General features: G+C 43.4%; 1 protein-coding gene across 1 annotated transcript in view; it reads left to right on the forward strand.

Moving 5' to 3' along the window:
* wwc3 (WWC family member 3) overlaps positions 1–24474 on the forward strand; it is a 227917-nt gene extending 203443 nt beyond the window's left edge. The window contains exons 15-23 of the mRNA XM_067992638.1: positions 1384–1576; positions 4582–4746; positions 6954–7102; positions 8939–9113; positions 12266–12430; positions 15195–15287; positions 19760–19990; positions 21310–21437; positions 23661–24474. Coding sequence (XP_067848739.1) covers positions 1384–1576; positions 4582–4746; positions 6954–7102; positions 8939–9113; positions 12266–12430; positions 15195–15287; positions 19760–19990; positions 21310–21437; positions 23661–23727 — 1366 coding nt within the window. The 3' untranslated portion in view covers positions 23728–24474. The remainder of the gene's footprint in view (positions 1–1383; positions 1577–4581; positions 4747–6953; positions 7103–8938; positions 9114–12265; positions 12431–15194; positions 15288–19759; positions 19991–21309; positions 21438–23660) is intronic.
* The last annotated feature ends 199 nt before the right edge of the window (positions 24475–24673 follow it).

Here is a 24673-nt window from a genome sequence, read left to right on the forward strand (position 1 = left end):
ACTTGTGGGATAGTCCAAAACTAGAGGCCACCAATATAAAATAGTCACTAATAAATCCGATAGGGAATTCAAGAGAAACTTCTTTACCCAAAGAGTGGTAAGAATGTGGAACTTGCTACCACAAGGAGTAGTTGAGGCGACTAGCATAGATGCATTTAAGGGGAAGCTAGATAAGCACATGAGGGCGAAGGGAATAGAAGGGTATGCTGATAGGATTAGATGAAGTAGGGAGGGAGGAGGCTCGAATGGAGCATAAATGCCAGGATAGGCCAGTTGAGCCGAATGGCCTGTTTCTGTGCCGTAGACTCGAGCTAACTCAATGTGTATGTGAGTGAACATGTGATTTTAAAAAGTGAAATGTTATTTTTTTGGCTAAAAGTACTTTTACTCATTGCCCTGGTGGTTATTGTTGTTGTCATATCTTCACAGTCTTCCTTTGGAGAATTGTGGGAAGTATTTGTAGGCTAATTAGCAGTCTGACAGGCCGTGACATGAATGCTCCTTCCGTAGCCATAACCATCTTTATACCAGCTGATAGGGTGGTTAGTCCTGTATGGTAGGAGGGTTTTATGGGCTCCCACAACTCATATGATGTGGGGGTGCCACCCACACCCACCAGACACAAGTATCCCACTGGGTATCAACCCAGAATTCAGACCAAGAGCTCCAGTCTCCACTTGCTGGGACTGTCTGGAGTGGGGTTTGAACCCTGCACCTTCTGACTCAGAGATGGGAATGTTACCACCGAGCCAAAGGCTTGCAGCCCCCTGATGCTGTAGTGGCTGAAGGTCCCAGGTGATTCTCAGTTTACGCTGAGTTAGATGATCTCAGCTGGCTATCAGTTGAAATGCTACAATTAACCTTGCTGCCCTGGGCTAGGGTGGGAGGAAAACAGTTGTGTGTGTGGACTGTGGGTGACAACAGGATTGGGCTTGGTTGTGATGCCTTCCATAGATTAGTTTGCCTGCACTCACTGTCTGGGCCCACACACACTTGTGGGAAGCAGCAAAGATCTGGCAGCACCCATGGAACCGTACCTAAGGATGTAATTTACTATTAACTTTCAACGTCAAATTTAGCAGGAGAGGAGAGAAATTGATGGAAAAAAAACTTTTTACTTCATGAAATTTATCGAGATCAAGCTTCTTGTTGAGAGAACAATTGCACCCCGATTGTAACTTAACCTGCCCGGCAGAAGCGAGGCTGGTTGGGTTGGATGCCTGTTTTATACCCTATCTGATATTACACTCCAGTGAAGTCAGTGAGGTAAAATGGGCATCCGACCCCAACCTCCTCCATTCCCGCCAGGCGGGTTAGGTTAAAATTGGGGCTTACTCTAAATATGTTTTTTTTTAAAAAACACTCATTCTGTTCTTGTTCCAGATATATAAGAATTTCGTTGCTTCCACTTGACCCCAGCACAACATTTACTTTCTGCTCCAAGGCTTTAGAATTCCAGGCACTCATAACATTCAGTGAATTGTTCCAAGTCCCAGTTCCGCCCAGCATATTGAGGCTAAAGACTCTGCAGTTGGATATATGTTCCATTGACCAGCAGATACAGGAAGAGCTGTTGGTAGGTGTTGATTACTAACCGTCTCCAGTTACTGATGTCCTCATTCACACTGCAAGTTTAGTGTAGGTGTGAAGTGGTTTCAGCTTCGCACTGACGCTAAACTTGTGTAGCTTAAGAACATAAGAAATAGGAGCAGGAGTAAGCCAATTGGCCCTTCGAGCCTGCTTAAACCAGATGTCCACACTGAACTGACTCTGAAGTGAAGCAGAGTGAGACTACTTCCTCCGGGAAGACCCATTCCACTTCTGTCTAGTATCAAGTCCTGTCCTGTCTTTGAAACCAGGCTCTATTTGCACTATTACTGCTGCTCACAGTTATAGTGGGAATTTATCCTATGTTTTACATTGTTAGACTGGACCCAGCAATGATGATTTGGACATATATGAAGCAATGCTGATATATGTCCAGATGTGGAGATGCCGGTGATGGACTGGGGTTGACAATTGTAAACAATTTTACAACACCAAGTTATAGTCCAGCAATTTTATTTTAAATTCACAAGCTTTCGGAGGCTTCCCCCTTCCACATCGTTCACCTGAGGAAGGGGGAAGCCTCCGAAAGCTTGTGAATTTAAAATAAAATTGCTGGACTATAACTTGGTGTTGTAAAATTGTTTACGATATATGTCCAAGTCAGGATATTGTGTGACTTGGAGGTGATGGTGTTCCCATACACCTGCTGCCCTTGTCCTTCTAGGGGCTTGGGAGGTGCTGATAAAGAAGCCTTGGTGAGTTGCCACAGTGCATTGTTAATCGCATGCATGGTGATTTATATCATCGAATCATAGAAGTTTACAACATGGAAACAGGCCCTTCGGCCCAACATGTCCATGTCGCCCAGTTTATACCACTAAGCTAGTCCCAATTGCCTGCACTTGGCCCATATCCCTCTATACCCATCTTACCCATGTAACTGTCCAAATGCTTTTTAAAAGACAAAATTGTACCCGCCTCTACTACTGCCTCTGGCAGCTCGTTCCAGACACTCACCACCCTTTGAGTGAAAAAATTGCCCCTCTGGACCCTTTTGTATCTCTCCCCTCTCACCTTAAATCTATGCCCCCTCGTTATAGACTCCCCTACCTTTGGGAAAAGATTTTGACTATCTACCTTATCTATGCCCCTCATTATTTTATAGACTTCTATAAGATCACCCCTTAACCTCCTACTCTCCAGGGAAAAAAGTCCCAGTCTCTCTAACCTCTCCCTATAAGTCAAACCATCAAGTCCCGGTAGCATCCTAGTAAATCTTTTCTGCACTCTTTCTAGTTTAATAATATCCTTTCTATAATAGGGTGACCAGAACTGTACACAGTATTCCAAGTGTGGCCTTACTAATGTCTTGTACAACTTCAACAAGACATCCCAACTCCTGTATTCAATGTTCTGACCAATGAAACCAAGCATGCCGAATGCCTTCTTCACCACCCTATCCACCTGTGACTCCACTTTCAAGGAGCTATGAACCTGTACTCCTAGATCTCTTTGTTCTATAACTCTCCCCAACGCCCTACCATTAACGGAGTAGGTCCTGGTCTGATTCGATCTACCAAAATGCATCACCTCACATTTATCTAAATTAAACTCCATCTGCCATTCATCGGCCCACTGGCCCAATTTATCAAGATCCCATTGCAATCCTAGATAACCTTCTTCACTGTCCACAATGCCACCAATCTTGGTGTCATCTGCAAACTTACTAACCATGCCTCCTAAATTCTCATCCAAATCATTAATATAAATAACAAATAACAGCGGACCCAGCACCGATCCCTGAGGCACACCGCTGGTCACAGGCCTCCAGTCTGAAAAACAACCCTCTACAACCACCCTCTGTCTTCTGTCGTCAAGCCAATTTTGTATCCAATTGGCTACCTCACCTTGGATCCCATGAGATTTAACCTTACGTAACAACCTACCATGCGGTACCTTGTCAAAGGCTTTGCTAAAGTCCATGTAGACCACGTCTACTGCACAGCCCTCATTTATCTTCTTGGTTACCCCTTCAAAAAACTCAATCAAATTCGTGAGACATGATTTTCCTCTCACAAAACCATGCTGACTGTTCCTAATCAGTCCCTGCCTCTCCAAATGCCTGTAAATCCTGTCTCTCAGAATACCCTCTAACAACTTACCCACTACAGATGTCAGGCTCACCGGTCTGTAGTTCCCAGGCTTTTCCCTGCCGCCGTTCTTAAACAAAGGCACAACATTTGCTACCCTCCAATCTTCAGGCACCTCACCTGTAGCTGTCGATGATTCAAATATCTCTGCTAGGGCACCCGCAATTTCCTCCCTAACCTCCCATAACGTCCTGGGATACATTTCATCAGGTCCCGGAGATTTATCTACCTTGATGCGCGTTAAGACTTCCAGCACCTCCCTCTCTATAATATGTACACTCCTCAAGACATCACTATTTATTTCCCCAAGTTCCCTAACATCCATGCCTTTCTCAACTGTAAATACCGATGTGAAATATTCATTCAGGATCTCACCCATCTCTTGTGGTTCCGCACATAGATGACCTTGTTGATCCTTAAGAGGCCCTACTCTCTCCCTAGTTACTCTTTTGCCCTTTATGTACTTGTAGAAGCTCAATTAGTGTTAATTGTATTCAGGTGGTGCGTATCAATTGGGGACTCTCTCGTATCCATTTATATGAGAGCTTATCTGGGGTGTGGAATGGGTCATGTGGATGTATATGAATAAAGGCTTGGAAGCAACTGAAGACCAGGTGCTAGTATTCTATAGTTCACCACCTGGCTATCCAATTTATTATATGCTTCCTGTAGATAGTACACACTGCAGCCACGGTATGCCAGTGGTGGAGAGAATGGATGTTTAAGCCGGTGGATGAAGTGTCGATCAAGCAGACTGTTTTATCTTGGATGCTGTTGAGCTTCTTGAACTAGAATAACTCAATAACGTTATATGAATGAGGCACAAATCGTTCGATAAATTTGTATTTCTTTTCTTATCTTTTGATATCTTTCTTTTGACTAGGGAGTCGTCCAGATAAGTCTGGCTGACTTTGAACGACCAATTGAAATGTTGCTTCAGTGGTATCAACTCCTAACCTTCAGTAGCATGGGAGCAAAACCTGAGCGAAATAGCAGCCAATTCAGCAGCTCTGTAGCTGTTGGAAAGCTAACGGACAGTGAAATGAAGGTATGGCTGAACATGTCCTCATTTGTCTTGAAGATTCATGTGCTAACTTACAAAGAAGTACAGTAGCTGCTGTAGGGGGCAGCTACCTATAAAATGCTGATAGCCCGCAGTGCTTAAAGGTCAGAAGTCAAATATCAGCTTTATCAATATAAGGCTAAGGATTCCAACTGATACGCATCTGCTATCAAAACCTGTGAATCCAGCAATGTTCTCTCTACATTATTGGGGCAGTTTCTTAAAAAAAAATCACTTGTTCCTCAGATGTGGGTGTCGCTGGCAAGGCTGACATTTATTGCCCATCCCTAGTTGCCTTGGGAAGGTAGTGGTCGACAGCTTTCTAGAGGTATTCTAGTATAGTGGTTATGTTACTGGACTAGTATTCAAGTAACCTGGACTAATAATCACAGGGAGAACATGAGTTCACAATCCCACCATTGCTTGCTAGGCAACTTAAGAGGGCAGTTAAGAGTCAATCACATTGGTATGGGACTGGAGTCATATATAAGCCAAACTGGGTAAGGACAGCAGGTTTCCTTCCCTGTAGGGCATTAGCGACTAGTTCACTCTTACCAATACCAGATTTTTTTTTTAACATAGAATTCACAGCACAGAAACAGACAATTTGGTCCAAGCCATTATTTATGCTCCACACAAGCCTCCTCCCACCTTATCCTCCCTATCCTTCTATTCCTTTCTCCCTCATGCATTTATCTAGCTTCCCTTTAAACTGAATTCAAATTCACCAAACTGCCATGGTGGGATTTGAACTCATGTTCCTCTAGGATTATTAGTCGAGACCTTTTTGATTACTAGTCTAGTAACACAACCACTACACTACAGTAACCTCACGTAATGTGCAATTTTCAATTGGCCACAGCTTGTTTAATTACCATGACCATGACTGAGGGGTTGTGCCAGCCTTGAGAATCATTGTCCACAAACATTTGAATTCTTTGTGTAAGTAAATGACCTGGGAAGTGATCTACATCTAGAAGTATTGCCCTGCTTTCCATTCGATTGGCGCTACTGGATGACAGTGGATCCTATTTGTACCAAAAGTAGTATCCAAGTTTGTAATAGAGATAGTGAGGGTGATTTTACAAGCATGTGTCAGCCGCACCAATCTCTGCTGGTAACTGGCATGGGTCGGAAAATTGGGCCCCAGACTTTACTTGCCCAATGTTCCAAGAGTGAGGCTGTGCTAAGGGCATGTACAAGCTCCATTTTTATCTCTTTTTGTTGCAAATAATTCTGGATGAGTGTTGTTTTTTTTATATATTTAAATTTTTTGTGCTCATCAGAGACAGGGACTGAGTGCTGGAGAATAGAACAATTTCCAATTCAGGAACTTGTAAGCACCCCCAAGGCAGGTATAACATAGTTAGACATGGAGTATAGGTTCTTCTGCTCTGCCCCAACAGTCCACCTTAGACCGGACCTCAGATATATTTACTGCACTAGTGATATTTTATCATTTCCCAAACCTACCTCTCTAAATGAGATTGCCAATTTTATGCCAGATAAAGGACAGTTTTATGGCTTCATGCCAACTAACTGGATTAAATCTGAACAAAGTTACTTCACATAGGATCCTTACAGATAACATGTAAAGTCTTTTATCCTTTTCAGACACTCTGAGTTGAATTTCAACCCAGGCGCCAGAAGTGAAAGGCTAGTTTCTAACCCACTACATACCCACATGGAGTAGTTGAGCCGAATAGCATTGATGCATTTATGGGGAAGCTAGATAAACATGAGGAAGAAAGGAATAGAAGGATATGTTGATAGGGTTAGATGAAAAGGGGTGGGAGGAGACTCGTGTGGAGCATAAACGCTGACGAAGACCAGTCGGGCAGAATGGCTGTAAATTCTATATAATTCCCCGTGCATTTAACATTCTTGTTCAACAGAGAGTTCTCCCAGTGTCCTGGCCGACATTCATCCCTTAAACAACACCGCCAAAACATATTAAATGGGCATTTATCTAATTTGTTCTTTGTGGCACCATACTGTGTGAATATTGGCTGCTGCGTTTTGTCTACAACGCAACAGTAATTAATTGGCTGTGAAGTGAACTGGGACATCCTGAGAATGTGAAAAGCGCGATGTAAATACTGGCTCGTTCTTTATCTCAATTTTGTTCTGTGCTGTAAAGTCTTTGTTTGATGCCACTGGTGTAAGTTAACATTTGTTTCTACCTACTAAAGGATGCAGTGTCAATGCTTTTAGCAAGGACTACAGCTCAATTGGAGGCAGTGGAGAAACAGTTAGCAGAGGAGAGAGTGAAATTGGAATGTACAGAGGAAGAAATCCAGGAGGAAATGAAGGAAGAGAAAACCGAAGCAGTGTCAGAAAGGTACTTCGAAATAAAAACAGGAATTGCCAGAAACACTGAGCAGGTCAGGCAGCATCTGTGGAGAAAGAAACAAAGTCAACGTTTCAGGTCGATAATCTTTCATCAGAACTGTAAAATGTTAAGAGATGAACAGTTTCTAAACAAATACAGAGCCAGGGAAAGGGGACGGGGAAATAACAAAAGGGAAAGGTCTGTGATAGGGTGGAGGGCAGGAGTGATTAAATGACAGAAGGGACGCTGGAGCAAGGCAAATGGGGGTGATAATGAGACAACTATAGAAACAAAAGATAGGTCCAGAGGGGAGAAGCATGAACAATCTGGCAAAGAGGAGAAGGCTCCCTTGGCCTGGGAATATGGGGGAGGAAAGTCAGGTAGAGCCCAGGGGACCACTCTGCGGGCCGTGTACCAATAGGGGATCCCCACCCCAAGCTTACTCAGTTTTGAGGTATTTTTCTATAGATCCACAAAGTGGACTGATCCAAAACTGAAAGACCCAATAATCGCCAGCGTTCAATCTTAATTATTTACCTGGTTCCGCAACTTGACACAGAGCTGCTCAACATCACATTAATGTATTCTTTAAAGATTTCAGAATTTTACCAGTTCTGGCAACCACATATTAGTGTCTTGGTCAACACTGACCTGTTATGGTTCCACACTGTGGGAAAGTTTAAATGGAAGCATAGTTTATACAGGGCACTGATGGGCTTTCTGCTGCCAGATTAAAGTGGAGATGGCCTGAACTAATAAATCAGTGCCACTTGCGTTACACCCCAGATTCATCCTGTTTGGGGCTTCCCCTGTTAGTAATAACACAAAAATATTTAAGATTATTAACATCAAATTAAGAAAGAACGGCTTATCAAGATAAGCCCCTGGCCAAAAGTGCCATCTGTTGCCTTAATGGGGCACTGTTTCTTTAATGTTCCTTCTACATTTTTGAAAATGATTTTTATTAAAATGCTGGAGGAGAGGGGAATGCATGTCAACCTGGAAGAGGCTGTTGAATTTAATAGAGATTGATTGAGGAGATGGAGTGATTGGATTATGAGGAGCTATAACGTAAATTGGTCAAGTTCTCACTGGAAAAGAGAAGGTTGAGAGGTGATATGATCGCTGTTCTTAGGATTCTAAAGGGACCAGTTAATGTAGACCACGACAAGCTCTTTCACCTTCTTCAGAATAGTAGAACCAGAGGACACAGCCTGCACTTGAAGGGAGGTAAATTCAAAATTAATCTGCGGAGACAATATTTCAGTGAACGAGTGATCAATCTATGGAACAGGCTCCCTAGGGAGACGGTGGAAACAGTAAGTGTTGATTCATTCAAATGCAAATCAGATAATATCTTTCAGAAAATAACATTTTGGGATATGGTGTATGAGTAAATTGAAACATGGCGTGGTAAATATAGCATGCTGGGGAGGAACAGGTGACTTTGTATATATGGTTCCTAAAGCTCTCCACCACTGGGGTTTTCCTCACCTCATGTCTGCATCTGTTGTAGACTAATTGATAGAGATTGATCACTCTGATTAGTCAAGAATTCCATTATCATTGTATCGTGTGACTACCAGGATAGTAGAAGGCGAACTAGATGGACCTTGGTCATTTTTCAGCTAGTAATTCCTAATAGTGTGTACCAGTAACAAACCAGTTGTAGTTAATCACCACGGAGCAATGGTTGACACTGCATCAATCTTTTTGAGACTTTTTTTCAGTGTGACGTTGGTTTATTGACACAATGGGAATGTTAAGATTTTTGCATTGATCCAAGTGTGATAATCTCTACAAATGGATAGTAATTGATGGCTGTGTCGATTTGCCTTTTCCTAGGAGCTGGCAGGCAGAGTCGGTGGACAGTGGCTGCAGCAATAGTGCCCAGCTCAGCCCACAGTATCCTGCGGTGGAGCAGTTGAGTGGTGTGGATGGAAATGGGGGCCAGCTGCATGAGTTTGCAGAGCAAGTGAGCCAGTTTGCTGCTATCAAAATGAGAGTCCCACGAATGAAGGTAGGCATTCTGCTTAGACCATGAAACGGCTTTGTGATTATGGCCCAAATATGCTATTCTGCTTTTGAGATGGTCCGATTGTGTCCACTTAGAATCTACACATCATTCATGGCAACACAGCAGTGTAGTGCAGACCACTTTTCTGCCATTATCAGCCAAGTACAATAGAGGAATGGATGGCATAGAGTATATGACTTCCATAGTATTTCTGGTGCACTCAGAATGGAGCTAAAGAAGGGCTTGCATTTAGGTACTACCTTGTCACGTCTCTCAGAAATGTTCCAGCATGCCACACATACAATGATTTGGAAGTGCGGCAAATAGCCAGTTAATCTTTTTAGGTGTTTTTGTTTGAGATAAAGCTCTGTAGCCCTACCCCATCCAGTCGAGAATGGTGGTGGACAACCAACAGCAGGAGGAGGCTCCATGAACATCCCTGTCTTCAACCATGTCGGAGCCCAGCACGCGAGTGCAAGAGACATGTCTGAAGTGTTGACAAGTGACTTCCGCTAAAAGTGCCGAGTGGATGATCCTACTTGGTTTCCACCATCATTGATCCCAGTGTCGAGCCAATTTGGGTCAAACCGCGTGACATTAAGAAGTGGCTGAGTGCACTGGACACACCAAAGGCTATGGGCTCTGAGAACATCCTAGTGGTAGTATACCAGAGCTAGCTGCTCCCACCCTAGCCAAGCTGTTTCAGTATAGCTATGACACTGGCATCTACCTGACCATATAGAAAATTGCCCAGGTGTGTCCTATCCTCAAAAAAAAAAACCAGGATAAATCTAATCTGACCAATTACTGCCCTATCAGCTTCCTTCCTGTCTTCTTTAATGTCTTCAAGCAACACCTGCTCACAGATGCTTAGTTCGGGTTCTGCCAGAACCGCTCAGCTTCAGATCTCATTTCAGCCTTGATCCAGAACAGAGACAAGAGCTGATTGCCAGAGGAGAAGTGAGAGTTTCTGCCCTCGACATCAAGGCAGCATTTGACCAAGTATGGCACCAAGGAGTTCCGGAAATACTGTGGTCAAAGGGAAACCCTCCAGTGGCTGAAGTCATACATGATGCAAAGGAAGATGGTTGTGGTTGTTGGAAGCCAGTCATTACAGCCCCAGGACATCACAGAATTTCTTAGGGAAGCATCCGCTGCCCAACCATCTCTAAGTGCTTCATTAATGACCTTCCCTCCGTCATAAGGTCAGCAGTGGGGTTGTTTGTTGACAGTTCAACTCCATTCACGACTCCTTTGGTTGCGAAGCTGCTCATGCAAATCTACAACAGGAACCTAGATAACATCCAGGCTTGGGCTGACAAGTGGCAGGTAAATTCACACCTTGTAAGTGCTAGGTGATGACCATCTCAAACAAGAGAAATCCCAGCCACTTCCCCATGACCTTTAGTACATAAGAACATAAGAACATAAGAAATAGGAGCAGGAGTAGGCCAATTGGCCCCTCGAGCCTGCTCCACCATTCAATAAGATCATGGCTGATCTGATCCTAACCTCAAATCTAAATTCATGTCCAATTTCCTGCCTGCTCCCCGTAACCCCTAATTCCCTTTACTTCTAGAAAACTGTCGATTTCTGTTTTAAATTTATTTAACGATGTCGCTTCCACAGCTTCCTGGGGCAGCAAATTCCACAGACCCACCACCCTCTGAGTGAAGAAGTTTCTCCTCATCTCAGTTTTGAAAGAGCAGCCCCTTATTCTAAGATTATGCCCCCTAGTTCTAGTTTCACCCATCCTTGGGAACATCCTTACCGCATCCACCCGATCAAGCCCCTTCACAACAGTAGCACCACTATTGCCGAGACCCCGCCGCCCCCCCTCTCCCGCCACCATCAACATCCTGGGGGGGTCACCATTGGCCATAAGCTGAACTGGACCAGCCAAATCAACACTGTGGCTATAAGAGCAGGACAAACGCTGGATCACTGTGAAGACTGGCTCCCCTCCTTAACCCTCACAGCCTCTTCACCAACTACAAGGCTCAGGTCAGGAGTGTGATAGAATATTCACACTCACCCGGATGGGTGCAGCTATAACAACAGCTAAGAAGCTCGACACCAGAGCAGAGCAGAGCAGTTCACTTGATTGGCGTCCCTGCCAGTGAACTCAATAATCCATCCTTCCACCACTGACGCACTGTGGCTGAAGTATGTACGATCTACAAGATACACTGCAACAACTCGGGAAGTTTATTTGGACAGCCTCTCTCTCCCCTGTGATCTCTACCACTAAGAAGAACAACAGCAGCATTGTTGTGGGAACACCATCAGTTCCAAATTCCCCTCCCAAGTCAGTCACATCAGGCAATTAGAGACTTGGCTTGACCCTCACCTGGAAGACAGCATCTCCAGCTGTGCAGCATTCCCTCCAGCACTGCACTAGAGTGTCAGCTTAGATTCAGTACTCCAAGTCCAGGAGTCGTACTTGAATTCCTAATTCTCTGGTCTGAGAGATTTGAGAGGAAAGTAGAATGAATTGTCCACTATGAAATTTTGCTAGCAAAATGTTTTGGTATTTAAAAATGTTTATATCAAGGTTACATTTACCCATGTCTTCGAAATCACCGGGGACTCCTTATACTTTTTTGAGAGCAATCATTTTTCTATGGATCAGCTAGAGTCCATACACTGGTGTTCGTCATCAGGAATGGGAGGAGTTGTTAAGTCTCTATTCACAACAAAATGCATAAGTGCATCTGAATGTACCACAGCTCTAATCCACGTGGTTTGTTTTGTCGTTCTTCTAGTTAACTGGAGGAATATTTGAGGAGATACATGCAGGAAATTACTGTAAACAAAGCTTTTTGGCTCTACTTTTCATGGTCATAGTTTTATGAGGACAGAGGCTTCAAATATGTTTAGGCCTTTGTGGAAAGAGGCCAATTTAATTCCTTCTATTTGCATTGCACTGGTTCTAAGTTGAATGATGCTGAAGTGCACAATATTGGAATTGGAGCTGCATCGGAGAGGGGGAGAGTGAGGGAGGGGGGAGAGAGGGAGGAGGGAGGGAAGGGGAAGGGGCATGGTTACAATCATGAGTAGCAAAGTGAAATTGAGAAGAGTTTCTGCTCTTTGCCGCTGTTGACGTTGATTAGGGTAAAAGTGCATAGAGTTGACTGGATTGTTATTTGTTACAGGTTGACAAAGAGACCAACACTGAAGAACCTTTTCCTGAAGAGGTTATGATTCGACCGAAAGAAAGGAGCAGTCGTCGATCTCGTGGTTCTCCTTTTGTTCGTAGTAGTACCATTGTTCGCTCACAGACGTTTTCCCCGGGAGCACGGAGTCAGTATGTCTGTAGGGTTAGTAGGAGTGCAGCACCTGCTGTAATACAAAAAAACGTGATCCATCGCCTGCACCGTGAACTGATATCCTTCCATTTTAGTTATTGTGGGAGAAAAAAGGGGGTTGTTACAATTAGGGATACCAATTCTCCAGGATTGCCCTGGAGTCTCCAGGAATTAAAGTTTAATCTCCAGGACACTGCTGCAAGCAACCCCGGGAGAAGTCCCATAGGGGCTTTAAAAAGATTGTGTTTTTCCCAAGATCTTTGAACATTTTGTTTATTAGTTATAAAAATATTGGAGATGTTTTTTTTTAAAAAGTGCTCTTTGACTGACTCTCAGTAATCATCCAATTGAGTCTGTTCGCTTTCCAATTGGTGTGGGAAAGTGGTGCCCTGTGAGGATGGATGTGTGGGGCGACCAATGGCGGGAGCGCGGGGGCAGGGCAATTCGAGACAGAGGTCTCGTGAGAAGCCTCCAGGAATATGTCCAACCAGAGTTGGCAACCCTAACCACAATGGGTTGCACGCAGAGGAAAGTACATCAACGCAATCAGTGGTATTGTCTCGTCTGGTGCTAGAAATTTGTTAAATCTCTTTCTATAAAAGATAAAATATGGAAACCACATGGGAAAAGTTGTCATTTGATGGTTGGGCTTTTGACTACTATGGTGCTGGGCTAGCAGAATCTCCAGAGATGGTTGCTCCAGAAATTGATCCTGACTGCAAACTGCTCATTAACAATAACGCATGGGGGTAATTTTAACCTAACCCGCCCAGCACCTGTTTTACACAAAGTAAATTTGGGCCTGGCGTAAAAGGGGTGCCTGATCCGATCCTGTCAGTTTCCTGCCGGGCGGGTTAGGTTAAAATTGCTCCCGCAATCCCTTCAACCCGACAGCATGTTAGCCTCTCTCCCTTTAGATCACAGATACTGAACACAACTGTGTTTTTATTTCTGGTTATTTATTTTCCCTGTTTTAGAGAATTTTGTGCTCACTAAGGCAAAGGATGTTAGTGCTGGTGGATTGGAAGACTTTTTCCAGTACTGCCAGCACTATCCGTGTATAGCCAGCCAAGAGAGTTGACTTTCCATCTCAACGGTCTGCGTGGATTTGAACCTAAGCTCCAGTTACAAAGGGGCAGCATGAATACCCACAGTGCCACCCTGCTCTTTCAGTTCTCACTCCTTAATCTAAATCAACCCGATGAGTTAACCAGATTAGGAATGGGTTAATTTTGTAAGGTTGCAGAGGTAGGGAGGGGCGAGTCCATGGAGGGATTTGAAAACAAGGATGAGAATTTTAAAATCGAGGCGTTGCCAGAACGGGAGCCAATGTAGGTCAGTGAGCACAGGGGTGATGGGTGAACAGGACTTGTTGCGAGTTGGTATACGGGCAGCAGAGTTTTGGATGAGCTCAAGTTTATGGAGAGTGGAAGATGGGAGGCCGGCCAGGAGAGCATTAGAATAGTCCAAGCTATAGGTAATAAAGGCATGGATGAGGATTTCAGCAGTAAATGAGCTGAGGCGGGGCGGAGACGGGCAATGGTACAGAGGTGGAAGTAGGCGGTCTTGGTGATGGAGCGGATATGGGATCGGAAGCTCAAGTCAGAGTTAAGTAGGACTCCAAGGTTGCGAACGGTCTGGTTCACCCTCAGACAGTGGCCAGGGAGAGGGATGGAGTCGGTGGCTAGGGAATGGAGTTTGTGGCGGGGACCAAAGACAATGGCTTCGGTTTTCCCAATATTTAGTTGGAGGAAATTTCTGCTCATCCAATACTGGATGTCTGACAAGCAGTGTGACAAATCAGAGGCAGTGGAGGGGTCGAGAGAGTTGGTGGTGAAGTAGAGCTGGGTGTCCTCAGCATACACGTGGAACCTGACATATTTAGGACGTGGTAATATGAGCTTCCAAAGATGGTTTGCTGTTCAAGTAACTAGGGTGTCCAGATTACACTTTTTCACAAAGAGGTGGAACCTATTTTAGTTCTAAATAAGCTCTGAATTAAAAAAACACTATGAAAATGGCACATTATATGCCATATACTGCCTAGTAGGAAGCCACATATCTAACTGGTTAACCATGCCCGAGAGTCCCAACAACGTGACCTTTTATATAGCACCTTTAACGTAGTAAAACGTCCCAATGCGCTGCACAGGACCGTTATCAGACAAAAAGTCCCAAAGGAGAAATTAGGACAGGTGAGGTAGGTTTTAAGGAACGTTTTAAAAGAGGAGAGAGAGGCAAAGAGGTTTAGGGAGGGAATTCCAGAGTTTAGGGCCAAGATGGCTGAAGACACAGCGAAGGAAGTGAGAGATTCACAAGAGGCCAGAGTTGGAGGAATGCAGAGATCTCAGAGGGTTGTAGGGCTGGAGAATGTTACAGAGATAGGGAGGGGCGAGGCCATGGAGGGATTTGAACACTCAAATTTTAATTATGTAGAATCTGGGCATTCACTGTTAGGGAACATTTAAATAAATAATCTCATAACCTATTAAAATCCGAGTCCTTCAAGAAAAATAGATGTACAACTTCACGCTCACACTACTGATTCCGATGTAATTTGATGTTCTGCTGCAACAATTGTATTGTAGCATGGACCAGTGAGCATCCTGATCTGAATGCCAGTGTAAGATTCTCAACAAAAATCGGAATGCATCTTGTGTGAAGACTGCAGATAGGTTCTGGAAAATACGATCTAAACATAAACCTCTGCTGAGTGACCGTGAAGTGAAATTGTGCAGATATGAATAACTTTGCCTCTTCATGTTCCTTATTGCAGCTGTACAGAAGTGATAGTGACAGTTCAACACTTCCAAAAAGATCCCCGTTTATCCGAAATGCGTTGGAGAGACGCACTTTGCGTTACAAACAGGTAATTCAATGGCAAATGACCCTTCAAGGGGGGTGGGGGGGATTATAGCACTTATTTCAGTTCATATATGTTTGGATTATTCTTATGTAGGTACAGTTTACGCCCGGTTTTTATCTGGGATGGGAATCAGGATTGAGGGAGCCCGAAACAGGAGGCAATCTGCCTGCCCTCCCCCCACTCCCACCCCTCGCTCGGAGCGCAATGCCCGGGGGATTTCAACTCTCGGGTCTCATTTGACACTTGACTCCCCCTCGAAGCCGGGGCAGGGAGAGGGGGGGGATGTGGTCCGTGCCAGCAGGTGAGAGTTGAAATTTTCCAGGGGGTGGGGGGGGGGGGGGGGGGGCGGTCAGGCCACTGCCGGAGTCCCATGGAAACAGTCCCCGGCAAAATAAGTAAGGAGAGGGCAGGTAAGGTTCGCCATCAGGGTGGGGGAAGCCCGGGACAGGGGAGGCTCAAGGTATTGTTGTAGAGCCAGGAGGAGCAGCGGCCTGCCATCTGATTTTGCTGGCAGGTTCGAGACTGTGCGGTCTTTAGTTGCACCTGGAGTTACAATGGCATGCATGTCCCGATGATGTCATCAGGACGCAAGTTTGCCTTTGGGGTTGATGGCCCTCCCGTGCCCAAATTCAGGCAAGTTAAGATGGGGGGAGGGGGTCGGGGGGAACACGGCACAAACCCTGTTTCCCCCTCCCCCCAAAACCCTCCCTGCCATCTTAACCCCAAACCAAACCAGTCCCAACTGGTGGGGAACAGAAAGTTTTCACAAGTCTGATGTGAGCTCTCTATTTAAACGTATATTTAGAATTTAGAAATGGGTTTAAACTTCTGTTATCTATAGTGGGTTGCACAGATCCATGTTGGGGATCATGGATGCCAGGTGGCGTTCATGAGTTGTTTGACCTCTGACACTTTGTGGTTTACTTTGCTTAAAGCGTCATTCTGAAATGTGTAATCTCTTTTTCTTTCCAAGAAATATTGGCCGCCCATTTTTCTTGCACTTTGGCCATTTTTCTACTCCAGGCACGTTTAAGGGGATATTTTCCAAATTCCATTTAAAGCAAATGCGACTGGATTGGCGTAGCAATGCAAGGCTTGCTGCAAAGGGAATGTTTGCGCTGCTTGAAGAAGCCTGGATTGAGTTTCCCAAACACTTCCAACTAGAGATTTTTGGGCAGTTGGAAATTCTGGGACTAGTGTTTATCCAATTCTTTGTTTAAACGATTTAAAACGTGGTTTTAGATTCTGGCTTAAAATCCCTCACTGCCTCTCTCCATTTTTGAATCTAACTTTAGATTATTTTGATCTTGGCTGTGAAAGGCTAATTAGAAGCAGATTTTTAATTGGAGGCCTCTGCCTCACCATCCTGTTCACTTCATACACCAACATCACAGCAGAATTCAGCCCTAAGTTTGCAAAGTGACCACAAGCAGCTGGAAGTACTTGACTTCTGACTGATGGAGTAGAGCTGGCTCAGTACGATCATTGATATCAAGACTTGGATTTTCGAGCACCTTATCAATTCCCTCAGCTTGCTTTCTAGGTACTCTATGTGCTATGCACTTTGAAGTGCAGCGACTGTAATGTAGGCAAACTTGGCAACCATTTTGTGCACAGCACAATCCCACTAACAGCAGTGAGGTGATTGACAATTATTCTGTTTTTCGTGGTGTTGGGTGAGGAATGAATGTTGGTCAGGATGCCTTTCTCTTCTTCAGAGAGTACCATGGTATCTTTAACATCCACCTGAATCACTGGAATAGGCTGATTCGGTTCCAGTTTGATGCAGTCTACATTGTATCATAGTCTCGGATAGAAAGTTTTACATTTTGTTAAATCCTTATTTCCTGCCCTTGTTAGTTTTTTCTCTTGTTTACTTTAACCTCCTGTTATGTTTCCTTTATTTGTTCTAATATGAAGGAATGAAAAGAACTGTGTACAATATTTTCTCTCTCAGGAGATATTCTCATATGCTGTAAGAAACCAAAAGCCTGGAGGAGTTCTTTTTATATCTCGGCAAGAAAACATACTCAGAAGATGGGGTATTTTCTGAGTATTTTTGCGGTGGGGGGGTGGGTAATTCAGAACTCCCAGCAGGGAAACTACACTCACAAGAAGCATAAGTGGGAGATGGGACTACAACAGTGAGATCCAGATCACCCAACCTGCGATTCTTGTGAGTGTGCCTTCCCTGCTGAGAGCGTGGAATTTTGTTTTAAAAATAATTGGATGTGAATTTTCCATAACAGACTCTGCCTCTCATCAATCAGTAGCTGTAAAATCTAATTTCATGGACATCCACTTGTTCATTTTGTGTGCCAGACATTGGGTTGCCTTGATGTTTTTGTATTATCCTGATCCTGGCAGTAATCTTTGGACTGAGCCAGGCTTACTGCTGGCCTATCTGACTGTATGTTAGTACTGTTTATAGAAAGAAAGAAGGAAAGAAAGAACTTGTATTTATTTAACACTTTTCACAATGTCCCAAAGTGCTTCACAGTACTTTTGAAGTGCAGTCACTTATGTCCCAAAAACAGTAATGTGATAATGACCAGTTAATCTCTTTTTAGTGATATTGGTTAAGGAATAAATAGTGGTCAGGTCACTATGAGAACTCCCCTACTCTTCTTCGAATAGTGCCATAGGATCTTTTACATCCACCTGAGAGGGCGGGCTGGGATTCGGTTCAATATCTCATCCGAAAGTTGGCACTTGCGACAGTGTAGCACTCCCTCAGTACAGCACTGACATTATACATGTTATTGAACAATAGGTACCTGCTTTAAACTGTTTGAATTCAGTTATTTTGGATTTTATTTGAATAATCGAAGTTGATCCATTCTGGGATTAGATACATTTTTTTTAAACATGCAGTGGCTACATGCAGAAGGGCTAAATGTCCATCTCCATAGGCAGAAATCCACACTCTAAGTTGGCTGCTATCTACATGGTCAGCAATACTTTCCATTTTTGTGAGAGGCGTTGGTAAATAACAAATCCCCTAAAACATATCGCGAAGAAAAGCCGGGAGAAGACACGTACCAACACACATAAATAACGGGCAGGAAAACACCAGCTGGTCCATCAAGCTTGCCCCACACTCACGATGCCTGGATCATCATGACTACGCCCCTCCGCAGCCATGTAATCTCCTGGGAGAGGCAAAAAGACAGAGAAAATCCCAGGGCTAATAAGGCGGGGGTGGGGGGGATATCTCGAAAACTCCTCTCCAGCCCCCTCAGGTGATCGAAACTAGTCCTGAATGTTAATTGTATTCATGTGATTTATATCAATTAGTGTTAATTGTATTCAGGTGGTGGTTATCAATTGGGGACTCTCACGTATCCATTTATCGGAGGGTGTGTAATGGGAATAAAGGCTTGGAAGCAACTGAAGACCTGGCTCCAGTATTCTATCCTTCACTACCAGACCATCCAATTATAACACTGAAGAGCACATTGACTATGCTTACATTAAATATGAATCCACTTATCTTCTATATGATGCGATCTCTGCCCCAGTCAACAACTGGTCCAGCCCCCTCTTGAAGGTGGGCAGAGAGTCAGCATCCACCACACAAGCCAGCAACATATTCCAGAGGCTTACTAGTCTCTGGGAAAAGAAGAACCCGCCTTTCATCCAGTCTATTCCTACTTTTGCGTAGTTTAAATACATGTCCCCAGGTCCTGCCCAATCTGTCAGACTGAAATAATTTATCAGTAGGCACACTATTCAGCCCTTTCATTATTTTACATACCTCAATCAGTTCTCCTCTGAATTCTACACTGTTCTAAAGTAAATAGACCCAGCTCTTTAAGTCCATCTGTGTAACTAAGGTTCTTTAAGCTAGGGATCATTCTTGTAGTTCTCCTTTGAACCTTTCCCAAGGACTTTACATCACCGACCATGGGACCACAACTGGGCACAGTACTCCAGATGGTGTCTAACCAATGAACAGAATAATGACTGAATGGTGTCCTTTGACTTGTACTGATTGGTTGTATTAATACAACCTAATACCCTGTTAGCTTTGGGAACTCATGTTACTTAGCAGCATGAGCAGCCTCACCCGATCTGAATTTTGAGGCTACTGAATCATAAGAACATAAGAAATAGGAGCAGGAGTAGGTCATACGGCCCCTCAAGCCTGCTCCGCCATTCAATAAGATCTTGGCTGATCTACCTCAACTCCACTTTCCTGCCCGATCCCCATTTAAACAGTTATTAGCCGTTAGTCAAATAACAGTAGTTTGAATCACTTGGTTGTACGGTTGGGGGTTATCTTTAACTTGGAAGCTGCTTCGAGAGTTGTAACTGGGATTTAAAAATGCTCAAGTTAAGAATATGAATTCAATCCTTGGAAAATTCTACTGGAAAATTTGATTCCACATTAAAGAAAATACATGAAAATTTGGGCAATGTGGAATAATTCAGGCTTTTGTTTTTGTACATGTGTTTTTTATGGCACATTGCAGCCATCCTTCAAAACTCCACTGGTTGAACATCCTACAAGGACATCCCTGGACTTGGAGCTGGATCTCCAGGCATCTAGGACTAGGCAGCAGCGTCTGGACGAGGAGCTGAGTGCACTACGCGAGCTGAAACAACGGCTGGAAGAGAGCAGGATTCGGGGGCAGGCCGATTTGCCTCAGTGGATTCTAAGAGACGAGCGATTCCGCAGTCTGTTGAAGGAAGCAGAGAGACAGGTGCGGAGAAACGTTTTTCACTGGAGTGAACCATGTTTAATGTGATATTTCAAGGCTGTAATAGACTGCAGTAAGTGAGTACTGAGGAGGTTGTATAGTAATGGAGTGATAACTTGTCTTTTCTCTTTACAGATGCTGACCTGTGTATTTCTGTCATTTTCTGTTTTTATTTCAGATTTCCACCCATTTGCAGGTTTTTTTGTTGCTTTTTTAAAATTTAAACTGTTTAATTTGCCAGGAGTAAAGGAATATCAGAAACTGGGAGAATATCAAATATTGCTCTTTGTTACCTCGATGCTGAGTTCATAGAATGATACAGCACAGGAAAAGGCCATTCGGCCCATCGTGCCCATGCCAGCTCTGTGAAAGAACTATCCAATTATTTCCACTCCCTTGCTCTTTTTTCCTTTTCCAGTATTTATCCAATTCCATTTTGAAAATTACTATTGAATCTGCTTCCACCGCTCATTCAGGCAGTGCATTCCAGATCATAACAACTCGCTGTGTAAAAAAATTTCTCCTCATCTCCCCCTGGCTTTTTGCCAATTATCTGTGTCCTCTGGTTACTGACCTTCCTGCTAATGGAAACAGTTTCTCCCTATCTACTCTATCAAAACCCCTCATAATTATGAACACATCTATTAAATCTACCCTTAACCTTCTCTGCTCTAAGGAGAACAACTCCAGTTTCGCCAGTCTCCCCACATAACTGAAGTCTTTCATCCCTGGTACCATTCTAGTAAATCTCCTCTGCACCCTCTCCATGGCCTTGACATCCCTTCTAAATTGTGGTGCCTAGAATTGGACACAATACTCCAGCTGAGACCTAACCAGTGATTTATAAAGGTTTAGCATAACTTCCTTGCTTTTGTACACTCTGCCCCAGCCTGAGCCACTTACTACGGAAGAGGTGCTGAGGTGGTTTCCCATTGCCTTCCTCATGGTTTTTAATCTATGGAGTACCCTCTCCTATGTGGGCTGTAACCAAGGCTAAAGAGCCCCACCCACCCTTTACATTAAAGATGGGTGGGGGAGGGGAAGGCCATCTGCACCCATTGGACCTCAACCCCCTATTCAGAGCTGGAGCTCCGGTCTCCACTCGCTGGGACTGTCTGGAGTGGGGTTCAAACCCTGCACCTTCTGACTCAGAGGCGGGAATGCTACTACTGAGCCAGAGGCTCACACCCCAAATATTGTAGCTGGCATAAAAACAGATTCTGTGTCAAATAAAACTTCCGCACAAAGACTGATAAATAGGTAATGTACAATGTGTTTACTTACTGTGAAATAAACTCTGTCTCTTTTGAAACAATTTACAGGCAAAGCAAACCAAGTCAGAACAGCGCCAAGAACAAGCAGCTGAGAAAATGTTGAAGAAAGCAGCTAAGGAAGTGTATCAACTGCGAGGGCAAAGCCAAAAAGAACCCTTGCAGGTTCAGTCATTCAGGTAAAGAAAAACTCGCATTTATATAACACGTTATCACAACGCTCAAAAGATCTCATGAAATGAATTACTTTGAATTGTAGTGACTTTGTTATGTGGACAAATGCAGCAGCTATTTTCCTTGCACCAAGACACCACAAACAGGGAGGTCCTGAAATAGCAATGATTTTGTTCTTGGTGGAGGTGGTTGAGGTTCAGTAACGAGGGGGGCAAACACCAAAACAACTCCTTACTCATCCTCAAGTACTGTCATGAGATATTTAATGAATTGCACTGGTACAGGCAAATAGGGCACTCAGTTTAACATCTCATCCAAAGACAGTACCTTCAACAATACAGCATTTTCCTAATGCTGCACTGGAACATTGGCCTAGATTTGGTGCTGTTTGAACCCTGACCTTCTGACTTAGAGGTGAGAGTGCTAGCAACTTAGCTGAGCGAACCACTTAGTAAACTGAATAAGAATAGCTCACAAAGGTGACATTATCTTAAACGTGCGTCACTAAATAGATTGTCTCTTGTATTTCTTGTATGTCTATTGTGCAACAGTGTTGAAAACAGCAAAGCCCAATTAACTCATTGATGTGATTTTAAAGTTAACCCTTACATTGTCAGTGGCTTCAGGAAATTCTGCACTCCCTTGGCTGATTTTGTTTGTGAGATTCCCCCAGTGGATATGAATTAAAAATTGTCTTTAACTATCTGGAGCTGAAAATGAATCCCATTGCCATTGTGTTGGGGGAAGTGATTGATATAAACTGTCCAGATACATTCACGGTTTCAATGATCAGTCACTAATCTTTGCCTCCAGTGCCACCGCCTATACTCAGCTTGCCTGGTGGAAGGGCAATCTTTCTTTTGAGTGCTAACACATGTAAGTCTGCAGATTGGGGAGAGGGCGAAGCAGCTAAAATTCATTAAATCCGAATGCTAACCCATTGGGAGATAAGCTTGAGAGAAGGATGATAAATATTTCAACATCAACATTTGTGACATGAAAGTCTTCTTTTAGTATCAAGAAAATGACCGTAGCTTTAGCTCAGTCTAGTTGAGAGCTGGACTCCATGTACTGGACATTCATATACAACTATCAGATTGGAAAGTCTGCAAAATCTCATTTCACCCACAGACCTTGCAGACAATGGGACTATGTAATAAATGAGTACTGAAGAGGATGCATCAACATCTGATCAACTGATTCAATCTTTACTTCCTTTATGTATCTGTAACATCAGGGTTTTGCTGTGTCTTTCTCCTGTGAAATTATCTTAGTTGCACATTAATTGATTGTTAGTTTCAGCCTGAATGTAATGGTCTGAGAGTATGGTATTTACCACCTTTCAGAGTAGATAAGAGAATATAATATAGCAGGCACCCCAGTGGAATATGCTGTAAATAAGGGGTATTGGTCTCTTGCACACTGTCCCTACACGGTACTCATAAAGGTGCAGGTTTGGTTATCGGAACTATGGCGTAGAAATTTGGCCGCACACGCCTGTTTTTCAGGCGGTAAATGGCCTCCTAAGCCTCCAACATGTCGGGCAGGAAGTGCCTGCTCATTACAAGCTGGAAATGCACTGCCTGCCATATTGGTAAAGGCCAAAAAGTATGCACCTGTCTGAGCTGCCTGTTGCTCTCCGCAGCTCGCCGGCTGGATGGAAACGAGGACCGGGACCCAATATTGGGGGTTCCTCGGACCTCACCGTTCAGGCGCCGGGATTGATCCCAAAAGTGGGCATGCCCGAGTTTCTAGGCCAATGCTTTTGCTGTGAGTACATTTAAAAATGTTGGGAGAAAGCCTAAAGCATTTCAGTACCACTTTCATTTCTTTGTATAAAGTTAACTTTACCCGCAACCCAACTGGTCTCTTTTATATAGTTGTGATGTTTTAATGTTTCTGCAGCCTGTACAACTGCATTGCTATTCGTTAGGAAAAAGAAATCTGTTCTAACTTCTATTCTTCGCTCATAGCCTTGATCAAATTGTCTGATTGGATTGCCAGTCCTAACGCTCTCTTTCTGAGGTGATGCTCTGTATTGGGCTGGTGCTGCACTCCTAGGGGAGAGCCGCATTCATGGAGTGATACCACAGCCGATACCCACATCTTCCCACAATGTATCACCTGTGAGTGCAGAATTGTGGAACCAGTCCTTGTATCACGAGCAGCTCTGCAATTCACCCAGTCTCGGACTTTGAAGAGTGACTTGGTGTTTTGTTTTATCACAGAGAGAAGATGGCATTTTTCACCCGGGCGCGAATCAACATACCTCCTCTGCCAGCGGACGATGTATGACACTTTACTATATTTTAAATATGAAGTATTTATCGGTCTCAATTTTATTCATGTGAAGTTACTAGAAAAACCAGTAAGTGATTTTATTAAACACTTTTGCAAGGGTTATTCCTATATACTTTTTGTAAAAAGAAAAAAGAAAAAAAAAAGCTTATATACTTATATATTATAAATATATATATATATATATATATTTATATATATATATATATTTTATAATTCTAGAATTGCAGCAAGGTGTGATTTATCCTTGTTGTGAAATTAACATCTCTGAAGGAACGGTATTATATAAAAGATCAAACTAAGCTGTTGTATATCTGTTCAGTTTCTGTGTACTCTGATGTATGTGAGCTTAAAAGGCTGGAAGATGGAAACAAGGCCAGCTTAATCATATCCACTGTAATATAGGTTTCTTATTTAAAAATTATTTTCCTTGAAGGAAAAGTCCCAGTTTTAGGTGTATTTTAAGACTATAAAGTTCTGCAGTATTTTGGGCGCACTGGAATGAAATCTTGAGCTGGCTTTGTTTCCGTTACCTGATGTGAAAATACTATGCGCTGATTATTAATGTTACCTTAATATGTTTCAAGCCGCACGTATAACATTAACGTTTTATATTACTCTGTGCCTTTACACTATATTGTAACATTGTATTCTTTACCACAACTGTGTACTGTATAAAAAATTTCAGTAGTAACATCTTTCAATATTTTTACTATTAAAATAAAAAAAACCTTTATCAGTGAATGTGGAAAGGTTGTGGTGAATTTTACGCATAAAAGCGACTGTCAAAAGAGATTTGGCAGCTTTCAGACATTATGTAATTACTAGTGATCCGCCATCATTAACACGTATTATGCCTGCGTCAGTATTTGTTTGGCATGATATTTGCCTGATTTCATTGCCATCTCTACCTAACACTTTATGGTGACGTAGAGTCTACAGC

Source organism: Heptranchias perlo, chromosome 11 (genome assembly GCF_035084215.1).
Source record: "Heptranchias perlo isolate sHepPer1 chromosome 11, sHepPer1.hap1, whole genome shotgun sequence".
Lineage (NCBI taxonomy): Eukaryota > Metazoa > Chordata > Chondrichthyes > Hexanchiformes > Hexanchidae > Heptranchias > Heptranchias perlo.